The sequence below is a fragment of the Melanotaenia boesemani genome, chromosome 9, assembly GCF_017639745.1.
Source record: "Melanotaenia boesemani isolate fMelBoe1 chromosome 9, fMelBoe1.pri, whole genome shotgun sequence".
Lineage (NCBI taxonomy): Eukaryota > Metazoa > Chordata > Actinopteri > Atheriniformes > Melanotaeniidae > Melanotaenia > Melanotaenia boesemani.
In genome coordinates this window covers 3,449,328-3,468,180 of record NC_055690.1, presented here as the reverse complement: position 1 = coordinate 3,468,180, position 18,853 = coordinate 3,449,328, and the positions used below count along the sequence as shown (strand labels likewise).

The following is an 18,853-nucleotide window of genomic DNA, read 5'->3' as shown; positions in this document are numbered from 1 at the left end:
TTCATAGTAATATGCACAAAAGATGTAATCTTCCTTTTTAATGTGATTTATATTAGACATTTATTTTCCTGATGCCCCAGACTGGAATATGTAATCACGTCTTAAAGAAAAAAATTAGTAAAAATATAATTAGTGGTCAACAAAATCAGCTCTACATAAAATATGTACATTTATATAAATCCTACTCACATCTGTGCAGCTGCTGCAGCGTTTACTTCAGGAAGCTGGATTGTGGTATTGCTCATCAGCCTGGTTTGTGATAACACACTCCTGATGTTTTTGTAAGTGCGTACCACCACAGTGAATCTCGTGACCTTCTTTCCCTCACGGAGCACAGTGCTTGGGTAGAGGGCAAAGAGCTTTACAAAGACAGCCTCAACCACTCTGATGCAGTCGGGCCACTGTGCAGGATTGTGAACCCCGATGAAACACCTGTAGTTAAAAAAATATACATGCAAAATATATATATATATATATATATATTTGTGATATGTGACTTTTTTTAATTTTAACATTACCTAGATGTTGTGTTTTCCTAGTTTAATTTGGGTTTTGGTGCTCTCCACACCTGAAGCTGCAGTCTTCTGTGTAGCCCGGAATCGTCTCTTACTCAGGCTGCTTTGGTGACGTGATGGTACATAGTTTTACTTTTGTCACACTCTCCCAATGCCTGCCACAGACCGACGGTCATCCCTCAGTCAGTGCAAGACGGTGGTTTCTTAGTCCAGCCAAGAAATCGGCCAAATCCTGCACTGCTCCATACCCTTCAATGTTAGCAGCCAACCGAATCTTAAGAAAAAAAAACTAAAAAAAAGAAAAAGAAAAAGAACCACTAATGACAGCAATGCATAATAAGCAATGCTAACTGTTGGAACATTTTTTTTAGGTAAAATGATTTCTTGCAGACGAATCTGTTTCTGCTGATGCCTTATGATAACAACAAAAACAAATTATTTTATTAAATTATTTATGTATGTCCAATTTTATTTATTTTAAATGTTTAGGTTAACTTTGGTAAATGTTTTTATAATTGTATTCATTTATATTTTTATTTATATTCTATTTATTCGGCATTCTCATAAACAGCAAAGTCAGAATTTCTGTGTGCAGAGGAACTTCTTCAACCAAAAATAGTAATGACATATTTAAATAATTCTTCAATGTTGCCTTTAATGTTTAATTGTGGCACTTTTCTTCCTCTGTAGCCACTGAGAACTGTGTTTGTTCACATTACGTTACTGTCCTGCTGCATTGCACTTCACTTTAGGTGAGAGAAACCTCTGTAAGCTCACACAAACGACACATTTTAAACCACAACATACAATCCTTTGTCATGATTTAACTATTCATTGACATATAAAGAGAATGTAATATAATTGTTAACATTTGGATTTTAAAGCTATCTTTATACAATATAAACATTCAGCTATTTGTACTTGGATATGATTTATTGTCAAAGAAATGTGCTGAGAGGTCGGGAAATTTGAGTCTGGAAAAGTATTGAATTCTGAAAAGTAAAATGGGCAGGAACCCTCAGGGAAGGAAACAGTGTATTATAAGCCAGAAAACTGGTGTGTTGAACTAAAACGACTCCTCCTTTCGAGCCTCTTTCTAGCACTAAATGGTCATCAGATAATGTCGGCAGTTTTGGTGATTAAAATTAGACATCCAGGACTGTGAAACCAAACCAGAAATGAGAGAAAATTAATACTGTTGCTGTTTTCATGCTGTTTTCAGGTGACTAGTTCTGTCTTATAGGCTGCAGTCTGAGACTGAATGTGCCCTGCTTGTTTTGTTTTCTTTTTAAACACCACTGGTTTTAGTCCACTGTCCTATTCTCAGGTCCTTATTTTCTGACTCATTGACCTCTGAGATAAATCTAAACTGCTTCCATCTCAGCTGAATACAACCAAAACACATATTTTGTTGCATGTAGGGCATGAAATGGACTACATTCATTGTTTTAATATTTAAAAAAACAAAATCTGAGTATCGCGTTTATTGGACTGCTTCTCAGTGGGGCAGCTGAGATACTGATCCACCTTCAGTGCCTCTCTGTGGGTCTGTTCACGGTGATCAAGGTCATCATGGCAGAAATAAGAAGTACTGTGCAGGAAACAATGATATTACTCAAACACAGCCCAAACGCTGTGACTGGGAGGAATTATGTAAGAAACCTTAGTGGCTTGTGTGTCTTGGAGGCTCTACAGAGGGTGGACCGGAGGCTGCCAGTTCTTGGTGTGGCGGCTGGCGCATTGCGGCGCTTCGTTGGATATGCGGATCTATTCCTAGTGGTGTAATTAGAGGGACGCAGATGAAGTGCAGCGGCAAAGTGCTCTCTTTAACAGCTGCAATGTGTATGCTTGTTTTCTTTCACGTCTCGTCCTTTCCAATCATCCTTAACAATCCTTGACTTGATTATTAGGTACGATGCCAAGTTTAAAATTTGCTCGTGTTTTGATGGTGAAGATACTGTCCAACAGCTTGAGCATTTCTTATGACTGTGACTGGCACTAGATGGAGTGATTGATTCACCAAACATGCAGCTCCACACTCTGCTGTTTCATCTCTCCAGTCTCTTTACTCAGTCTGATAAGGATCAGGTGCATTACATGCAGTTCTGGAGGGAGTAAATGTAGCAAAACCACCATATAAACTGGCTCCTTCTGATGCCAGTTTATTTAAAAATGTTGTATGGAAAAATATATATCAGTGTATTAATAAAAAATATGCAGAATTATGACAAAATTATGTTTGCAACCTTAGTTTCAAAAATACAACAGCAGTGCTTCATGTAGTCACACTAAACACACGAATTGTAGACCGTGTGGATTTTAATTATAAATTTCTTGATGTACTCATCTACAAATAGGTTTATGTTTCACTGAAGACAGAGCATCTGCAAAAATGGAAGGGGGAAACGATTCTGTTCCGCATCCGATCCAGAATCTAGTCCTCTGAGCCAGAAATCCTAAATAATCAAACGGGATCTAATAAAAATGAAGAAGAACAGTGGCAACAACCAGAAAACACAACACCCAGCTTGGCAGAGGACATACATATTGAAACAATTGTGACTATTTTAACAGAAAAATCTAGAATTAAGAAAACTATAGACTAGAGACGGCGTGAATGGACTTTATATCCTTCTTTGCTCCTCAGTCAGCTCGCTCTCTGATTGGCTACGTTCCGTTCCACGTCACAATCCACAGTCACTACTCTGGGGTTATCGCTTTTCCCTACACATGTGAAGATTTTTGGTCATAAATATTGAACATGTTAATACTTTCGATTGTCGGCCATGACCCGTTTCGGATCCGATTATCGGGACAAATTCATTCTTAACACACCTCAGACCAGGATAATCTAGTAGGATAATCTTATAAGACTTAAGATAATTGGGCGTCTGCTATCCTTGTTCGGGAAGGGGGAATATCGGGATAAACACAGCCTGATAATCTTGATATGTGTGCCCAGCCTAATGTGATGTTCCTGAAACGATCCAGATATACCACATAATGGATTTTAAGTCAAATAAAACAAGGTTGTCTCCTTGCTTTTCCTTTTCCTGCTTCTGCTAGATAATAAAGTTTTAAATTCAAAACAAAGAGTTGCATACATTGTGGTACATGCACAGTACCTATAGCATTGCAGAGGGAAGCAGCAGCAGCTAATGTGTGACAAAAATTAAAAGCCAATATCTACCCACACCGTGGATTTATGAGATACTGTACCTAAAAAGTGACCGCCAGACAAGACCAACACCATCTATTAAACTGGTCACACAAAGACATTTCATTTAAACTCCTGATATGAGGGAGCGCCTGAGCTGATGGCAGGCTAAGCTGATGTTAGCGTCAGCTCACAGCAATATGGAAACTTCTGAAAGAGTCCATGAGAAAGTTGCCATCTTTATCTGAAAAGGGCCCAGAGGCAAAACTGATGTGGAGAAGCTTTAATAGCAAAGGACTTAAGTACTCAAGTCAAAAGCCCTGGTGATCGATTCAGTGAGGGAATCCAGCCTTTTGGCTATCACAAGCGATTTATGTACATCCGCGTCTTATCTAATGGTAACAACATTCTACCTCAATGATGGTGACTGGGAGATGTGGTCACATGCTCCAAACAAGAGCCGTTGTTGACAGCCACACTGGTTTTAATCTGGCTGAACTTCTACCACAAATGGCCGCATTCAGGAAGTACCCTGAAGCTAAAGTTTGGTGGAAATGTATTTAAAGCATTATTCTACTTTCACATTTATTCTGTGTAAATAAATCATTTTACAACTCATCTGAATATTTATGTTTATTGATGAAAAAAAAAATTGTGGTTAGAAAAAGGATGTGATGCGTCATTTAATCGTATCAAACTGAGTCATATACTGGTGAATCGTACTAGAACCGAATTGTAGCCTGGTGAATCACAATTCAGTCAATTCATAGACTGGTGAATTATAATTTAATCAAATAGTAGACTGCTTAACCCCATTCAAACCAAATCATAGACTAGTGAATCAGATTTTAATCAAATTGTAGACTAGTGAATCATATTTGGGTCAAACTGTAGACTGGTGAATCATCATCAAACCGAATCATAGACCCGTAAATTATAATCCAAACTCATTTGATTGTAGATTGAATAAATCAAATGGTTGACAGGCGAAATGTAATGGAATTGTAGACTGGTGAATCACATTTGAATAGAATTATGGACTGGTGAATCATAACCAAATCGAATCATAGACTGTTTAATCATAAACATATTTTAGCCTGGTGAATCATGATTTAATCAAATGGTTGACTGGTGAGTCATAACAGAGTTGTAGACAGTTGAATCATAAATTAATGGAATTGTAGACTGGTAAATTGTAATTAAATCAAGTGGTTCACTGGTAAATTGTAATTGAATTGTAGACTGGTGAATCATAATTTAATCAAATTGTAGCATGGTGAATCGTAAATGAATCGAATTGTAGACTGGTGACTTATAATTGAATGGAGTCGTAGACTGGTCAGTCGTATTCAAATTGTAAACTGGTAAATCATAATCAAACCGAATCACAGACTGGTGCGTCGAAATTGAATCGAAGAGTGGTGAATCGTAAACATATCACATGGTAAATCATCATCGAATCGTAGACCGGTGCGTTGTCATTGAATCTGGTGAATCATAATCAAACTGGAAGGGCAGTGAAGAAACACACCACTACTTGTGGTGGAGGTTTTTGAAGCAGATGCAGCTGAGGAGGAAGCCTAATGAGGACCAGAACTTTAGAAAACATGGAGAGTTTCCTTGTTTTTGATGCTTTGTCGGGCATTTATTGGGGCTGTCTGCAGGCACTCATTCATTGGTCTTCCTGCCAAGTTGAGATCTTAGAAGTATCTGCAGTTAAGCACCATTCAGTCAGGTTTTCTGTTGTTTATATTTAAAGATTTCTGAATCCATCAGGTTACTTCTGTCTGTTGTCACATCACTTACCACCAGATGTTATACCAGAGCCAGATGTATTTCTTTGACCATCATTCTGGTACAAGTTGATCTTTGGTTCATCAGTGTACAGAATAAATGCTCTTTTTGGTGATGTCTTATGTGGCTTTTCTATTTTTGAGGCTTATAAATAGTTTATATGTAGCTCTTAGTTCTCTGTGCTTACTCTGGTGATGTAGACTTGGGACGGTGATATACTTGTATGTACCTCTGGGTGAGTGCTCTTCATTTGGCTGGGTGTTGTGAGGGGGGATCAGGACCAGGGATCTTTTGTTGCTAAGCTTACCATACTGTTTTCCTGGTATCTCTAATGGAATTCTTCTTTTTTTGCCGGTACAGATTTCCTCATTTTACCACTGTTAACAGGATTTCAACAACAGGCTTCACTTTTTCTAATGAAAGCTGGAAGTCTACACTTTAAACTCATCTGTAATGTCTAACTGTAAGTTAGAAGTTCTGGTAAGCAGCAAACATTGTGTCTGTGTCCGTCCTCTTTCATTACCCGTTTTCATTCATAGAAAACACTGTATTTTTTGTAACCATCTAAATGTTCTGAATATGGCAGTTTTGAATATCCCATAAAAGCCTGGGGTAATGGCAGATGAATCAAGGCTGAATCTCTCTCCGCACGGAACTGTCCCATAAACCATATCCCTGGTTTAGTAACATGCCGGTCTAATGAATAGCCTGGCCCGTTGTGCCTGACCATCCAAGCAGCTGTGCCATGAAGGCAGCTCTCCGTGGTGTAATAACTCTGTCTCTCCATCTTACTGATGTGTGAAAGAAACCAGGCTGTTGCTGAAAAACCCTGGACCCACATGCACATGTTGAACACGAGGGGATTTCCCACACACAAGCAGCCACACATTTATAGCCACACATTTAGCATGGATTGAGCTGTGTCTTCACACCAAGATAGTAATTAGCACTCACAGCCGGCTCTGATGTGATTTACTGTATTTACTCTGCAAGGCCAATGTTGACTTTCTCTAGATTTGCCATGGAAAAAGACGGGTTGTAGTCTCTGAATTATACTTCCACTGTTGTAATGTTGGAGGCTTTTTAACAGCAATGATAGTGTCATTGAGGTTTTAAGTGAAAGTCTTTGTTCTTCAGCGGTGACGTCTGAAACCACACTGCCTATAAGAGCAGAACATTATACGTGCTGATCTCACACATTATGAAACATTTCTAAGTGGCCTGGCTCAGTAGTTTAACTAAAACTGGACTCTACCCTCAAAAATTTCACCACGATTTAACCAAGAATCAAGGTCTCTGGAGGACTCCAGGCCAGGCTTTGTCAGACACTTGGTAATAACTCCAGACACCTCAGAAGTGTGGAGTCATTGGCAGCCCACACACTGAGCTGACATGTGGGCTATTTGTAACTTCTCTACGGTATGTGTGGATGGCTGAGTGGGGAGAAGTTCACTCTGTAGGAGTCTTATATCCATGAATTGATGAAAAGTTTGTTTTTCAGGTAGCGCATAGATGGATAGCAGATATTATATATTAGCAGTGACATGGTCTAAAAGGTCTCCCTGTGATTTCAGTTTTTGATTTCATATAATTAAACATATGCTAACAATGCTTATTCCACTCCTACTGTTCCTGAACTTTACTGTAAGCGTCAGTCCCAGATTACAGCTGATTGAGTCAAAAGACTTGACCTGTGCTCATAATCAAAAATGCTAACTCTCTCAGGAGGATTAACCTCTTCTTGATGAAGCCCATGTTTTCTGCCTCCTGTCTGTAATGACATACCCAAAATCATTAAATTATATATTTGCAATTTTGAGTGTTGTATGTATAATCTTGGTCTCAAAAGACAAGAAGTGTCTGAATCACGATATGCTGCGTCAGAGTAAATTCATCTGGAATAAAGTAGAAAGTGTGAATGGGTATCACCTCCTAAAAGAAAACCAGAGGATAGCTTCCCAGTTCATCTAGGAATGAGTAAAGTAATCCTATGAATGAGTAAAGTAATATCTGATTAGGAACTGTGCTACAGCAGAAGGTAAACATAAACCTGAGCAGGTTTCCAGGTGTTTAATAGAGGTGTTACGCAGGTAAATATCTCAGCAAGCCGTCAGCCTATGATGATGATGGACACGTCTATCAATGGTCAGAGTCAGGAGGATCCAGGGATAGCCCCACATTTACCTCAGAAACACTAGAAAGAAGTGAAGCCCAAGATAGTCTATGATAGAAAGAGTGAATCCTTCACTATAAACCTCCTTCATCTCCATGGAAACCAGCAGGACCTTCATGGTTCGTGTCAAAGGCAGAGTCATAGGAGAAACGTTAGCAGAGTTTTAAGAGCTGGAATCAAACTTTTCACCACAAACAGCAGCAGGAAGACCTGGTTTCTGGTTCTGGCTGCTAGCTCCAGAGTTTCTGTCCCACCGTGATGAGACAGACGTCTCTGGAACCAGCAGAGTCTGCTTTCATGTGACTCCTTGTTTGTGTGGTTTGCTTGAAGTGGAGAAATTAGCAGAAGCTCTAAAATGGACAGAGCTGTTCTCGTGGTTTCTTACATTCACATAGAACTGTTTGGGGTCTGAAGTGTGTTTGGTTTAGATGCCAATGCTTGGTGGAGTCTTTTAGCAGAGTTTCTCCGTCATGTTGCTATGATACATGCTAGCATTGCTGCTTCCGGGTATCTGCAAACATCTTATGTGTTGTATGTTCTCATGTTGCCCTCTGCACGGGGGGGTGGGGGGGGTCTGGTAAAGAACAGGTTGACAGCGTATGTTATTTGCAAACAGCTTTATACATGCTGAACGCAGACACGATTTTCATGTTTACACCCAACAGCCGTAAGAAAAATCTGTCAGACTGGCAGATGCTCCAGTAGCTGCTAATTTCTTCCGTTTGTCTTTGTGACTCATGATTGTGAGTAAATTTACTCTGGATGGACTATGTTTGTTATTGTCATAGACAATATATTGGGTCTGTCATGGGGACTATTCAGCAGTTGAGAAGTTTTTGACCACGTACAAAAATCTAAATCTAAATTAGCTAGAATTATTCAACATTTTAAAAAGGTGGGGGGAAGAAAGAAAGATGTTCTCAGTTCTTCCCTGACAGCTTCATTTCAGGTTTTCCTGTTTTTCTCTGGACAATGGAGGCTCTGTGAAATGTACTCAACGGCTGTGGCTGTTTAAAGGGATCTCATTAGCTAACAGAAGTGAAGAGAAACCATGTAAATGCAAGTAGATTACCTCTCCAGTCTCACTGTTTGCCTGTTTGCTCATAAAAAGGATTAACTTCTGAACACATCCCAGAGTCTTTGTCAGCAGATTTTGGACGGGAGCGATTCGTTTTGGGGCTTTTTAGCCTTGACATCAAAAGAACTCTGTTGTTCAGGTTTTCTGTGTTTTTGAAGCTAAACAAAAGACTAACTAGAAGACTTTAGATTCACTGGGAATTTGGATTAGAGGAGAGAAATCATGTTGGCAGCTTTGGCAAATTACGTTAGACCAGAGGCTAAATCTTTTTCTCCCGTGTGATTGGACAGTCCTTGGTCTGTGACAAAATGGAAAGCTCTCTCTTCTTGAAAACCATTTAACCAGGAAGTGTGTAAATATGTAAATGCTCCATAAAAGTGGACTCAAGTGGTGTGTTTTCCGCTTAAGTTGATGAAAGAACTAGCCTGAAGCTCTGCTTTGAGAACGGTCACGCTCGGTGGACTTGACCGCTACGCCGCCTGCCCTTGTGTGTCGGCACAGCTTTAAAGTCAGGTGACTTTTGCCCTGTTGAAAGAGCTGCCGTTCCAGCATAGTAATATCAAACTAATAGCTGCTTGTCTGCTAAGTTAGCCGCACACAAACACCTTTTTTCATATCTATTAATATCTAAGTGCTCACAGGTGGTCTGCCTGTGGAGCGAATAGAAAAACGCAGCCTGTGGTTTCAGCCCGCTGTACATCAAATGAGCCATAAGCACCTTTTCCCTGCTTTTCCTCAGTTGTTTTCTCTGCCCCCCCCCCCCCCCCCCCCCCCCATCCTTTTGGCCTCCATGGAGCCCTCGTTATTTAATTTATAGAATAAAGTGTGGATATGTTTCTGAGAATAGGAGTGTTTGTCGTATTGTGTGTGATGTCACTTCCTGTAACTTCTCTGAACTCTTTCACCATTTTCACACCTGAAAGCTTTGAATCCATTCAGGATCTTCTGGTTCGTGATGAACCAACCGGATCCCTCAGGTCATCAGGGTCGGGCCTACGTTTGTTCCCAGGGTCAGAGGTAACCATCAACGGTAACAAAATCAAAACAAAGATGGTGATATTTCAACAGCTTGGATGCCAAAAAAATGCTGTGAAACATATCTGCAAGTAACTTAACATAAGAAATAAATAAAAATGATCAGATGGGTTTTGGTTTGTATGATTTGAGTTTTCTCTTTAAACCTTCAGATAAAAGCAGGGTTGATAATGTTTTAAATAGATTGTAATTAGTCTGGTTGACGGTGAAACCAGGCAGATGTAAAACTGCTGATGTGTTGGTTTGGGGTTGGAGTGGTTATAAATTAGAAGGGCGATATCGTCCCTCCTTCAATTACCACTGCAGGCAGAATTAGCTCTGGTTTAACACTTGCCTATTAATCTAATGCTCTCTTCACTGCACACGGCCAAGGAGAGTCCTGACAGGTTACTGCAGAGCTGAAAATCTTCAGTTTTTAAGTTGCAGAAACGTCTAAAAATGAATGTTATTGTGTAGCAGAGGAAGGATGCTGGCTGGAGGAAGATCAGTGCTTGGTAGAGACGTGGTTAACACATCGCTGTGATACGTTAGAATACAGAGCAATGCCATGTTTGAGTTCAGTGTGTGTTCCCGTACGGTCACGCCTGTCCCGTCCGTCCCCCTCACATCGCCAGCCCCGAAGACAAAGCCTCATCTCACGATGGGTAGTCTTTCATTTGTGCTGGCCTCATTTGCTCTGAAGTTTATGCGTCCTGGTAACAGTAAAGCAATATGAATCCCCCAAGTACTCCATCTTGTAAGCTTTATGCCTTCCACATGGTTATAATTTGAGATTTTCCTGATTTTCAAAGCTTTTTTGAGCCTAGTCCTGTTAATTAAAAAGTGTGCTGGTTCTGTTGTGGCCTTCTGTGTTGCCAAGTAGAGAAATCACCATTTTTCTTTTTTCTTCACCGTTTTCATTTCTTTCTTTGCCTTTCTGTAACTCTCCCTCCCTTCCTCTGTGACCCTCTTGTCCCATCTGCCTTTGTCATGTAGCTCAACCACTTTGTAAATGAGTCATCCGCCCACTATTAATGGGACTGAGCAGATGTTTTCTGTTTGGATGGTCAGAGATTGGACAGCAAAGCCTGCAGCAAAACATAACAATAAGATTTTTTTTTAAACGGGGGGGGAGCAGAAAGCAAAAGCAGATATTTATGGAAATGATTATATCATTTCCCTCTTGCACACATGGCAAATTAGAGGTCATCCCTTCCAGTTTAGTGCACGTCTAAGTGTGTGTGCCAGCGAATTTGGTACTAAAACATCATAAATAAGACCGTAACCCTTAGGACAAGGTGTTATAAATAGGACGTGTCAAACCCAGCTCTGGCCAGACTCTGGTTTCTCTGAAACCCTCTCTTTTCACCCGCCGAATGGCTCAGCTGCTTTTTAATTTGGCCTTTCTGCGGGCTAACCGACTGACGCCTCTCTGCGAGTGCCTCTGTATTTCAACATTGCCGCAAAATCCCCAATCCTCGGGCACGCTCACAAACCTACAGCCTGTCTGAGCTCTGAACGTTGGCCCCGTGCACTCGGCTGACAGCAACCCAGGGGCCAGACTCTCCGGCCACCGGGTGGGCAGGGCCAGACCAGAACAGAGAGGAGAGGAAGAATGAAAGAAGGAGTGGAGAGTGGGGGAGAGAGGGTTTGAGAGCTAGAGGAAGCTCCCAGATAAACAGACCGCAGCGCCTCAACTCCTAATCACCCCGCGCTTCCGTTTCCAGACTCTATAATTAGAAGGGCCCCGTCCCTTTTTTCTCTGGATCCCCAGTTGACGCAAATGCTTCTTGTGGCTTGGCACCTCATTTGGGGTGTGGGTTTTCAAGAGCTTGCAGGCACTGGGCCTTAGCTCTTTGGCTTTCTGGTCTCTCTGATACAGCATGGATACCTAACCACTGGCTCAGAGCACTTTTCTTTCTTCCGTCCACCTTCAGTAATCTGTATGACCCCGTCGCTGATTCGCTCAGAAGTAGAGAAGTTAGGATTTTCTTGGCACCATTATTGTAAAGTAAATAATCTAATAACACTAATAAGTGTTATTTAACTATTTGTGTAAAATCACATGAACACTCCATATAGGTCTTTAAGTTTGACTTATTTCCATCTTTTGATGCCAACATAACAAACTAATACAGAAACAAAGTAAACATAAATCTCCTCTGCTCTGTGCAGAATAAATAAATCCTAATTATTAACTCTGGATTTCTCTCAGAAAAAAAACAGATGAAAAGGCTCCAGGACCTCTACCTGGACTTGAGAAGCTTCTTCCTGGAAACTACATTATAAACCTGGTTTGAACATTTCTTTAGAAAGCAGGAAAACATCCAGCTAGCTTTGACTTCCAGCTGCTGTTTGACACAGAAATAATCCTGAACAGTGGAAATAAAGAAACTAGACCACTCCGACCATCAAACACTGACCAGTAAAAGACCTCACGCCCAGTCGCTGATGCTGGAACAGAGAAACTATCCCATACAAAAGTCTGTTTTTTTTTTGTTTTTTTTAAAGCATCTATCATTCACAATTACACAATGACCTGAACTTTACCCCAGCTGCTGGTTGTCCTGCAGGAGGTGAAACATGTTTTTCCTGTTTTATGTGCTGCTTTACAGGCTGGTGAGACGTCCTCCACCATCACACCTGGATCATTTTTTCTAGATGCAAAGAAATCCACCAGGATGATTTAATGTTAGTTTGGAGGGACTAACTTTCCCATGAAAACATGAAAGGAAAGCAAAGCAACAGAAGCGGAAACACACATGTTGTTTTCTTTCTGATCTGATGACATGGTTCGAAAATGATTTGTCATGGAGAGTGGGGATATCGGGGGGATTAATTAATTATTGGTGCTGTTAAATACTGTAATTATTGGTGAAATTATCGCCACTCTGAACCCTAACCATAGAAAAAAACCGTTGTAAAAAGGAAACATTCCAACAGTGAATGAATGTGAAAAACTTGGTCTAAGCATCCTTGGCTTCGTGTTTTCCAGCTCCCCTGCACATCTTGCTAAATCTTGTTTAATCTCATGCCATTCCAGCCTCCTCTCTTCACGTTTGACACACCACCTAATAAAACCCAGCCTCTGCAGCTTCCACAAGAAAGATCCAGAATAGAAAAAAAGACTAGTTATATTAAAAACATTTCTGTCTAGTAGGTATTCTATCAGTGATCAGGTTTGAGTATGTGCAGGTCTGTGGGGGGTTTCTGGGGATGGGTTTTGGTGTGTGTTTGAATAGCAGGGCTGCCTTTCTCCTTGCCAAGCCAGTTTAGATCTGGGTATGTGCTGGTGTGGTTTGTTGAGCGTGTTGTTTATGGCGAAGCCTGTACTTTCTGCAGTTTGACAAGTTTCAAATAAAATGGGACCAAATGAATGGGCCTGTCAATGTCGGTTACTTGTGCTTAGCTGTGGTTCAGTGTTTCATTAGTTCACTATGTGCACGTACACAAGCATGGCCGTGCAGTGACGAATGAATTCAGAGATTTTTTCTTTCACAGACGCTCATCGTCTCATCTGTCCTTGAAGCAGCGCCCTGTGAACCCTGCATTTAAACAAACCCAGCCATCATGCAACAGAAAGCTGTTTTTTATGACAGCGACAAACGATAGCTGATTTAATGGACTGGTTTGTTTGTTTTAAAGGCACAGTAATTCTGTCGTGCACAGCTGGTAGCGTTGGCAGCCTTCGTGTGGTCCACTGGAGTGAAGTATAGTTAAAATATTGTGGTTGGCTTTACTGTGTCAGTTTACTGTTTTTCCAGTGGCAAAGTTTATACCCGATCGAGACAGATTTTTACTTTATAGATGAATCTGGACCGGCAGTAGATCCTCCTCCATCACTGCGGTGGCATTTCTGTGCATGTCTGAGCTGAAGAGAATCGTAGGGAAATCTGGAAGAACTTGTGGAGTTATTGGCTGTTCGAACAGTAGAGAAGAATTGGATGCAAAGAACAGGGACCTTTATTTCATATTTTCCGGCGTGTCCACTGCTGGCTGTGTGTACATTGATGTAGAGGAGAAACGACATGCTGTTGTGTAAATAAGATAAATAACATCAGACTTTAGTTGTTTAATAAAAAAGGAACAAACAGTTTAGGTGAACGGTTGTCAATCCGAAACTAACTTCCATGTAACCAGTCCAGCTTAACGGGGAGCAATGGGTCACGTGTGTTACACTAGTTAATGGTAATGGACCAAGACACAAGGCGCTGCGGTGTTGCTGGGAGTAAATGACTAATCTGGGAGATACTGTGAGATGTAAAGTTATTTTCTCTTATCAGGGCAACGTTGTGACCAGAAAATAAAAATCATTCAGTCAGAAACACAAACAGATCATGTACACGGTGCCCTGCAGCCTAAAGACCAGAAATAACATAGAAAACTAGCAGATGAGTGTTTTATATTCCAATGTAGATTATTAGTTATTAAAATCAGTTTCTGTCAGATGAATCAAAGTTTACTGTGATGCTGTGATGTCTCATTTATTCATTTATTTTTCTTTCTGTCTGTCAGCAGCATAACGCAAACAGTTATGGATTGATTTTGATTAAATTTTCAGCAAATATTAGAAATGGACATCAGATTTAGGGGTAGATCCGGCTTGCTGTCTGGATCCAGGAATTTTTAAAGGATTCTTTACTATGGGGAGGTAGGGACAATTTAGCAATTACAGCATCTAACTAAAAAAACGCAAAAACAAATAAAAAAATACAAGGTCTTCATCTCTGAGTGCTTCTAGTTTATTTCTGCTCCAGTTCTGAAGACACACTGACAGTCTGCACCACATCAACATGTTGCACTCGCAGCCTTTTCTTTTATTTGTGATGCCGCTGCTGTGGCCACCAAACTGAATTTCTTTACTCGCCACCACTTCACCTACGAGCACTTTTGTTAAAACAAAGATTACGTATCCAGCAGCAGCTGTGTTGATTGTGTCGGGTGATTCCTCATGTTGTCCTGTCTCCGTACAGGAATGCTGCTGGTGACTGCAGACACGCTGGGCCACGACTTCCACGTCTTCCAGATCCTCACCCACCCCTGGGCATCATCACAGAGTGCCGTTCACCATCTTTACACCCTACATCGTGGAGAGACTGAAGCCAAGGTATGAATCACAAACATATGCTGCAATCATTGAGTTAAAGTTTAGCTGAAATTAAATGAGAACATTAAGTAAAAAAAATGTAATATTTAATATTTAAAAGTTCAAGGTCAGGTGAAACTATTCTGCTTAAATGTTTTAATTATTTTTGTAAATGTTCATGTACACCTGCTAATATAAAACAGATTATATCCTTTACCACTGACAGTTAAGCATTTCTGTCCTAGTAAGAGACTATGTGCCATTACAAGGAGCGTTGTCAGAAAACCAGAGCAGCCTCCATCAGACTCGCTTCGCCCGAGTGTTTGAGCTGAAGCTGGAGGCGAGTCCGAAGAAGATTCACAGAAAAATATCAGTCCATGTCCATAGGACTACTGTAGGAACGGCTGACACAGATTAAACGTGAAAATAATGAAAGAGAAAAACCCAACTTGAGCAGACAGCTCATACACAGAGACTACAGCTCTTCCATGCAGCTGCTGCCGTTCGATTCCTGGCCTGGAGCCCTCTGCTGCTGCTCACCCCCTCTGTCTCTGACCCCTTTTCTTGTCCAACTACTGGGACAAAAAAAATTATATCTTTGAAATTTTCTACATCCTCCAAATTAGGGAAATAAGGCTTGTTTTATTTATTTATTGCAGGTCCTTTGTAAGGTTAGTACATACGGATTGAACACTTGAACTACGTACTGACCTTTTGTTTAATGTTTTAAATAACTTTGTTTAATCTATAGTCTGTCTGTCAGAGACCAATATGGCAGATAAATAAGATACATTGGACCTTTTACTGTGTGATGGAAAATATGAGCTGATAGTGAATCTGATGGCAGCAACACAGACGTAAAAAGTAGATCCAGCGCGATGTTCAGCGTGGTGTAAAAAGTACTTCCAGGGTGATGTTCAGCGTGGTGTAAAAAGTAGTTCCAGGGTGATGTTCAGCATGGTGTAAAAAGTAGTTCCAGGGTGATGTTCAGCGTGGTGTAAAAAGTAGTTCCAGGGTGATGTTCAGCGTGGTGTAAAAAGTAGTTCCAGGGTGATGTTCAGCGTGGTGTAAAAAGTACTTCCAGGGTGGTGTTCAGCGTGGTGTAAAAAGTACTTCCAGGGTGGTGTTCAGCGTGGTGTAAAAAGTACTTCCAGGGTGGTGTTCAGCGTGGTGTAAAAAGTACTTCCAGGGTGATGTTCAGCATGGTGTAAAAAGTAGTTCCAGGGTGATGTTCAGCGTGGTGTAAAAAGTACTTCCAGGGTGGTGTTCAGCGTGGTGTAAAAAGTACTTCCAGGGTGGTGTTCAGCGTGGTGTAAAAAGTACTTCCAGGGTGATGTTCAGCATGGTGTAAAAAGTAGTTCCAGGGTGATGTTCAGCGTGGTGTAAAAAGTACTCCCAGGGTGGTGTTCAGCATGGTGTAAAAAGTACTTCCAGGGTGGTGTTCAGCGTGGTGTAAAAAGTACTTCCAGGGTGGTGTTCAGCGTGGTGTAAAAAGTACTTCCAGGGTGATGTTCAGCACGGTGTAAAAAGTAGTTCCAGAGCGATGTTCAGCGTGGTGTAAAAAGTACTTCCAGGGTGATGTTCAGCACGGTGTAAAAAGTAGTTCCAGAGCGATGTTCAGCGTGGTGTAAAAAGTACTTCCAGGGTGATGTTCAGCATGGTGTAAAAAGAGACGTTGTCTGGATGGGAGCAGATGTTGCTCTAAAGCCTCCATGTACTTTTCAGCATTGATGGAGCTTCACAGATGTGGAAGCTGCCCACGCCATAGGCACTAATGCAGCCCCATCCCATCAGAGATGCAGCTTTTCACCTGTCCACTGATAACAAGCTGGATGCTCCCTCTCCTCTTTAGTCTGCAGGACACGCCGTCCATGCTTTCCACAAACTAGTTCACATCTTCATCCAGGTTTCCACTTTGCCTCAGACCATTTTAAATGAGGTTTGGTCCAGAGAAGATGGAAGAAGCTGGTTCTGGATCCTGTTCACATCTGGCTTCTTCTCTGCATGATGGAGCTTTAACCTGTATTTGTGGGTTTCAGGGTGAACTGTGTTCACAGACAGTGGTTTCTGGAAGTCTTCCTGAGTCCATGCAGTGGTTTCCAGTAGAGAATCATGTCTGCTTTTAATGCAGAAGATCACCAGCATCCAGCCTTGTCCCAACACACAGAGATTCCTCCGGATTCTCTGAATCTTCTGATGATATTCTACACTGTAGATGGTGGATCTTCAAAGATCTGATCAAACATTTAACAACAAATTTAGCATTTAACACATCATCACAGCTATTTTTTTATATGGTATATGTTATTATTGTTTATTATAATTTAATGAAAAATAGTTAATTCATTTATAATATATGTGGTTATGTCACATGTTACACTGGTACATTTATTTTACTGAAAAGGAAGGATGTCATTGGTTTGATTGAAACAAAAATGCAAAAAATGCTTTAATTTTATTATTTTGATTTTTTTTATTTTGATTTTTTTGGTACCCTTTTTTCTTTTTCGAGTTTGTAGGTGTAACTTACAGAGACTCTAGTTTAATATAAAATTGCTTACTCAACAAACTGCTTTAGTCCTTGTTCAGTTCAAGATTATTGACTGGAACCTTGTCAGTCCATCTGTAGTCCAGTCTGCTGACCGACTGCACACTGAGCCTGCTTTGATCTAATGCGCTGTAAACACTGAAGGCCAGCCGCAGCACAGCGATATGGCCAGGGGTTATCACCACACACTTACTCGCATGCTCACAAACACACACTCACACTCAGAAACACAGCGGAGAGTGATAAAGTCTCCAGTTAGGTGGGTGGAGAGACGCCTTATCTGTCTCCAGCAACCAAACATGCGGCTGGCTGCCAGTGACCCGAGGCCAGGTAAACAGACCTGCAGCTGATAACAGCTGGATGAGGCTGAGGGCGCAGCAGAGCGGGGGTGAGCTTTGTCACGCTGCAAACCAGAGTGCTAGTCGACGAGGTTACAGAGGTGGAGCACATTTACTGCTGTGTTCCAGTCCTGCATCATCAGCACTGATTATAACAACGTGGGTTCAGGTGTAGAAATGAAGATGATGAGCAGCTGCTAAGTTCTGCTAATCACATGTTATTAACTGATTATCAGCATTTTGGATCCTCTCTCTGTTTCCTAGTTTAAAGAATTTAGGTGTATTTCAACCAAGCGGAGATTTGGAAATTTCACTGAACTCTTTACATGACGAGGCCTATTTTTTCGGCCTCCTGTCCGAAATAACATACCCAGAATAAATAAAGTATATCCTTACAACTACAAGAGCTGTATGTATAATCTTGGTCTCTACAACAAAAGCTGAGACATGTGAGATTACTACAGGAAGTTTCAGAGTGAAGATATGCGTAACTGTTTCAGAGTAAATCCACCTGGAACACAGTAGAAAATGTAAATGCTAATCTCCTTCTAAATGAAAACCACATTACTTTCAGTTTAAACCAGAAGATAGCAGCCTGGTTCATCTCGGAATGAGTAAAGTAATCTAGGAATGAGTAAAGTAATCTTAGGAATGAGTAAAGTAATCTAGGAATGAGTAAAGTAATCCTAGGAATGAGTAAAGTAATCCAAGAATGAGTAAAGTAATCCTAGGAATGAGTAAAGTAATCCTAGGAATGAGTAAAGTAATCCAAGAATGAGTAAAGTAATCCTAGGAATGAGTAAAGTAATCTAGGAATGAGTAAAGTAATCCTAGGAATGAGTAAAGTAATCTAGGAATGACTAAAGTAATCCTATGAATGAGTAAAGTAATCTAGGAATGAGTAAAGCAATCCTATGAATGAGTAAAGTAATCTAGGAATGAGTAAAGTAATCTAGGAATGAGTAAAGCAATCTTAGGAATGAGTAAAGTAATCTAGGAATGTGTAAAGTAATCCTAGGAATGGGTAAAGTAATCCAAGAATGAGTAAAGTAATCCTAGGAATGAGTAAAGTAATCCTAGGAATGAGTAAAGTAATCCAAGAATGAGTAAAGTAATCCTAGGAATGAGTAAAGTAATCTAGGAATGAGTA

The 18,853-nt window shown here is 40.7% G+C and overlaps 1 protein-coding gene across 2 annotated transcripts in view; it reads left to right on the top strand.

The window, feature by feature from the left end:
- bcas3 (BCAS3 microtubule associated cell migration factor) overlaps nt 1-18,853 on the top strand; it is a 446,220-nt gene that overhangs the window by 65,610 nt on the left and 361,757 nt on the right. For both annotated transcript variants that reach the window (XM_041994763.1, XM_041994762.1), the window contains exon 14: nt 14,705-14,838. In XM_041994763.1, the coding sequence (XP_041850697.1) occupies nt 14,705-14,838 (134 nt within the window). The remainder of the gene's footprint in view (nt 1-14,704; nt 14,839-18,853) is intronic.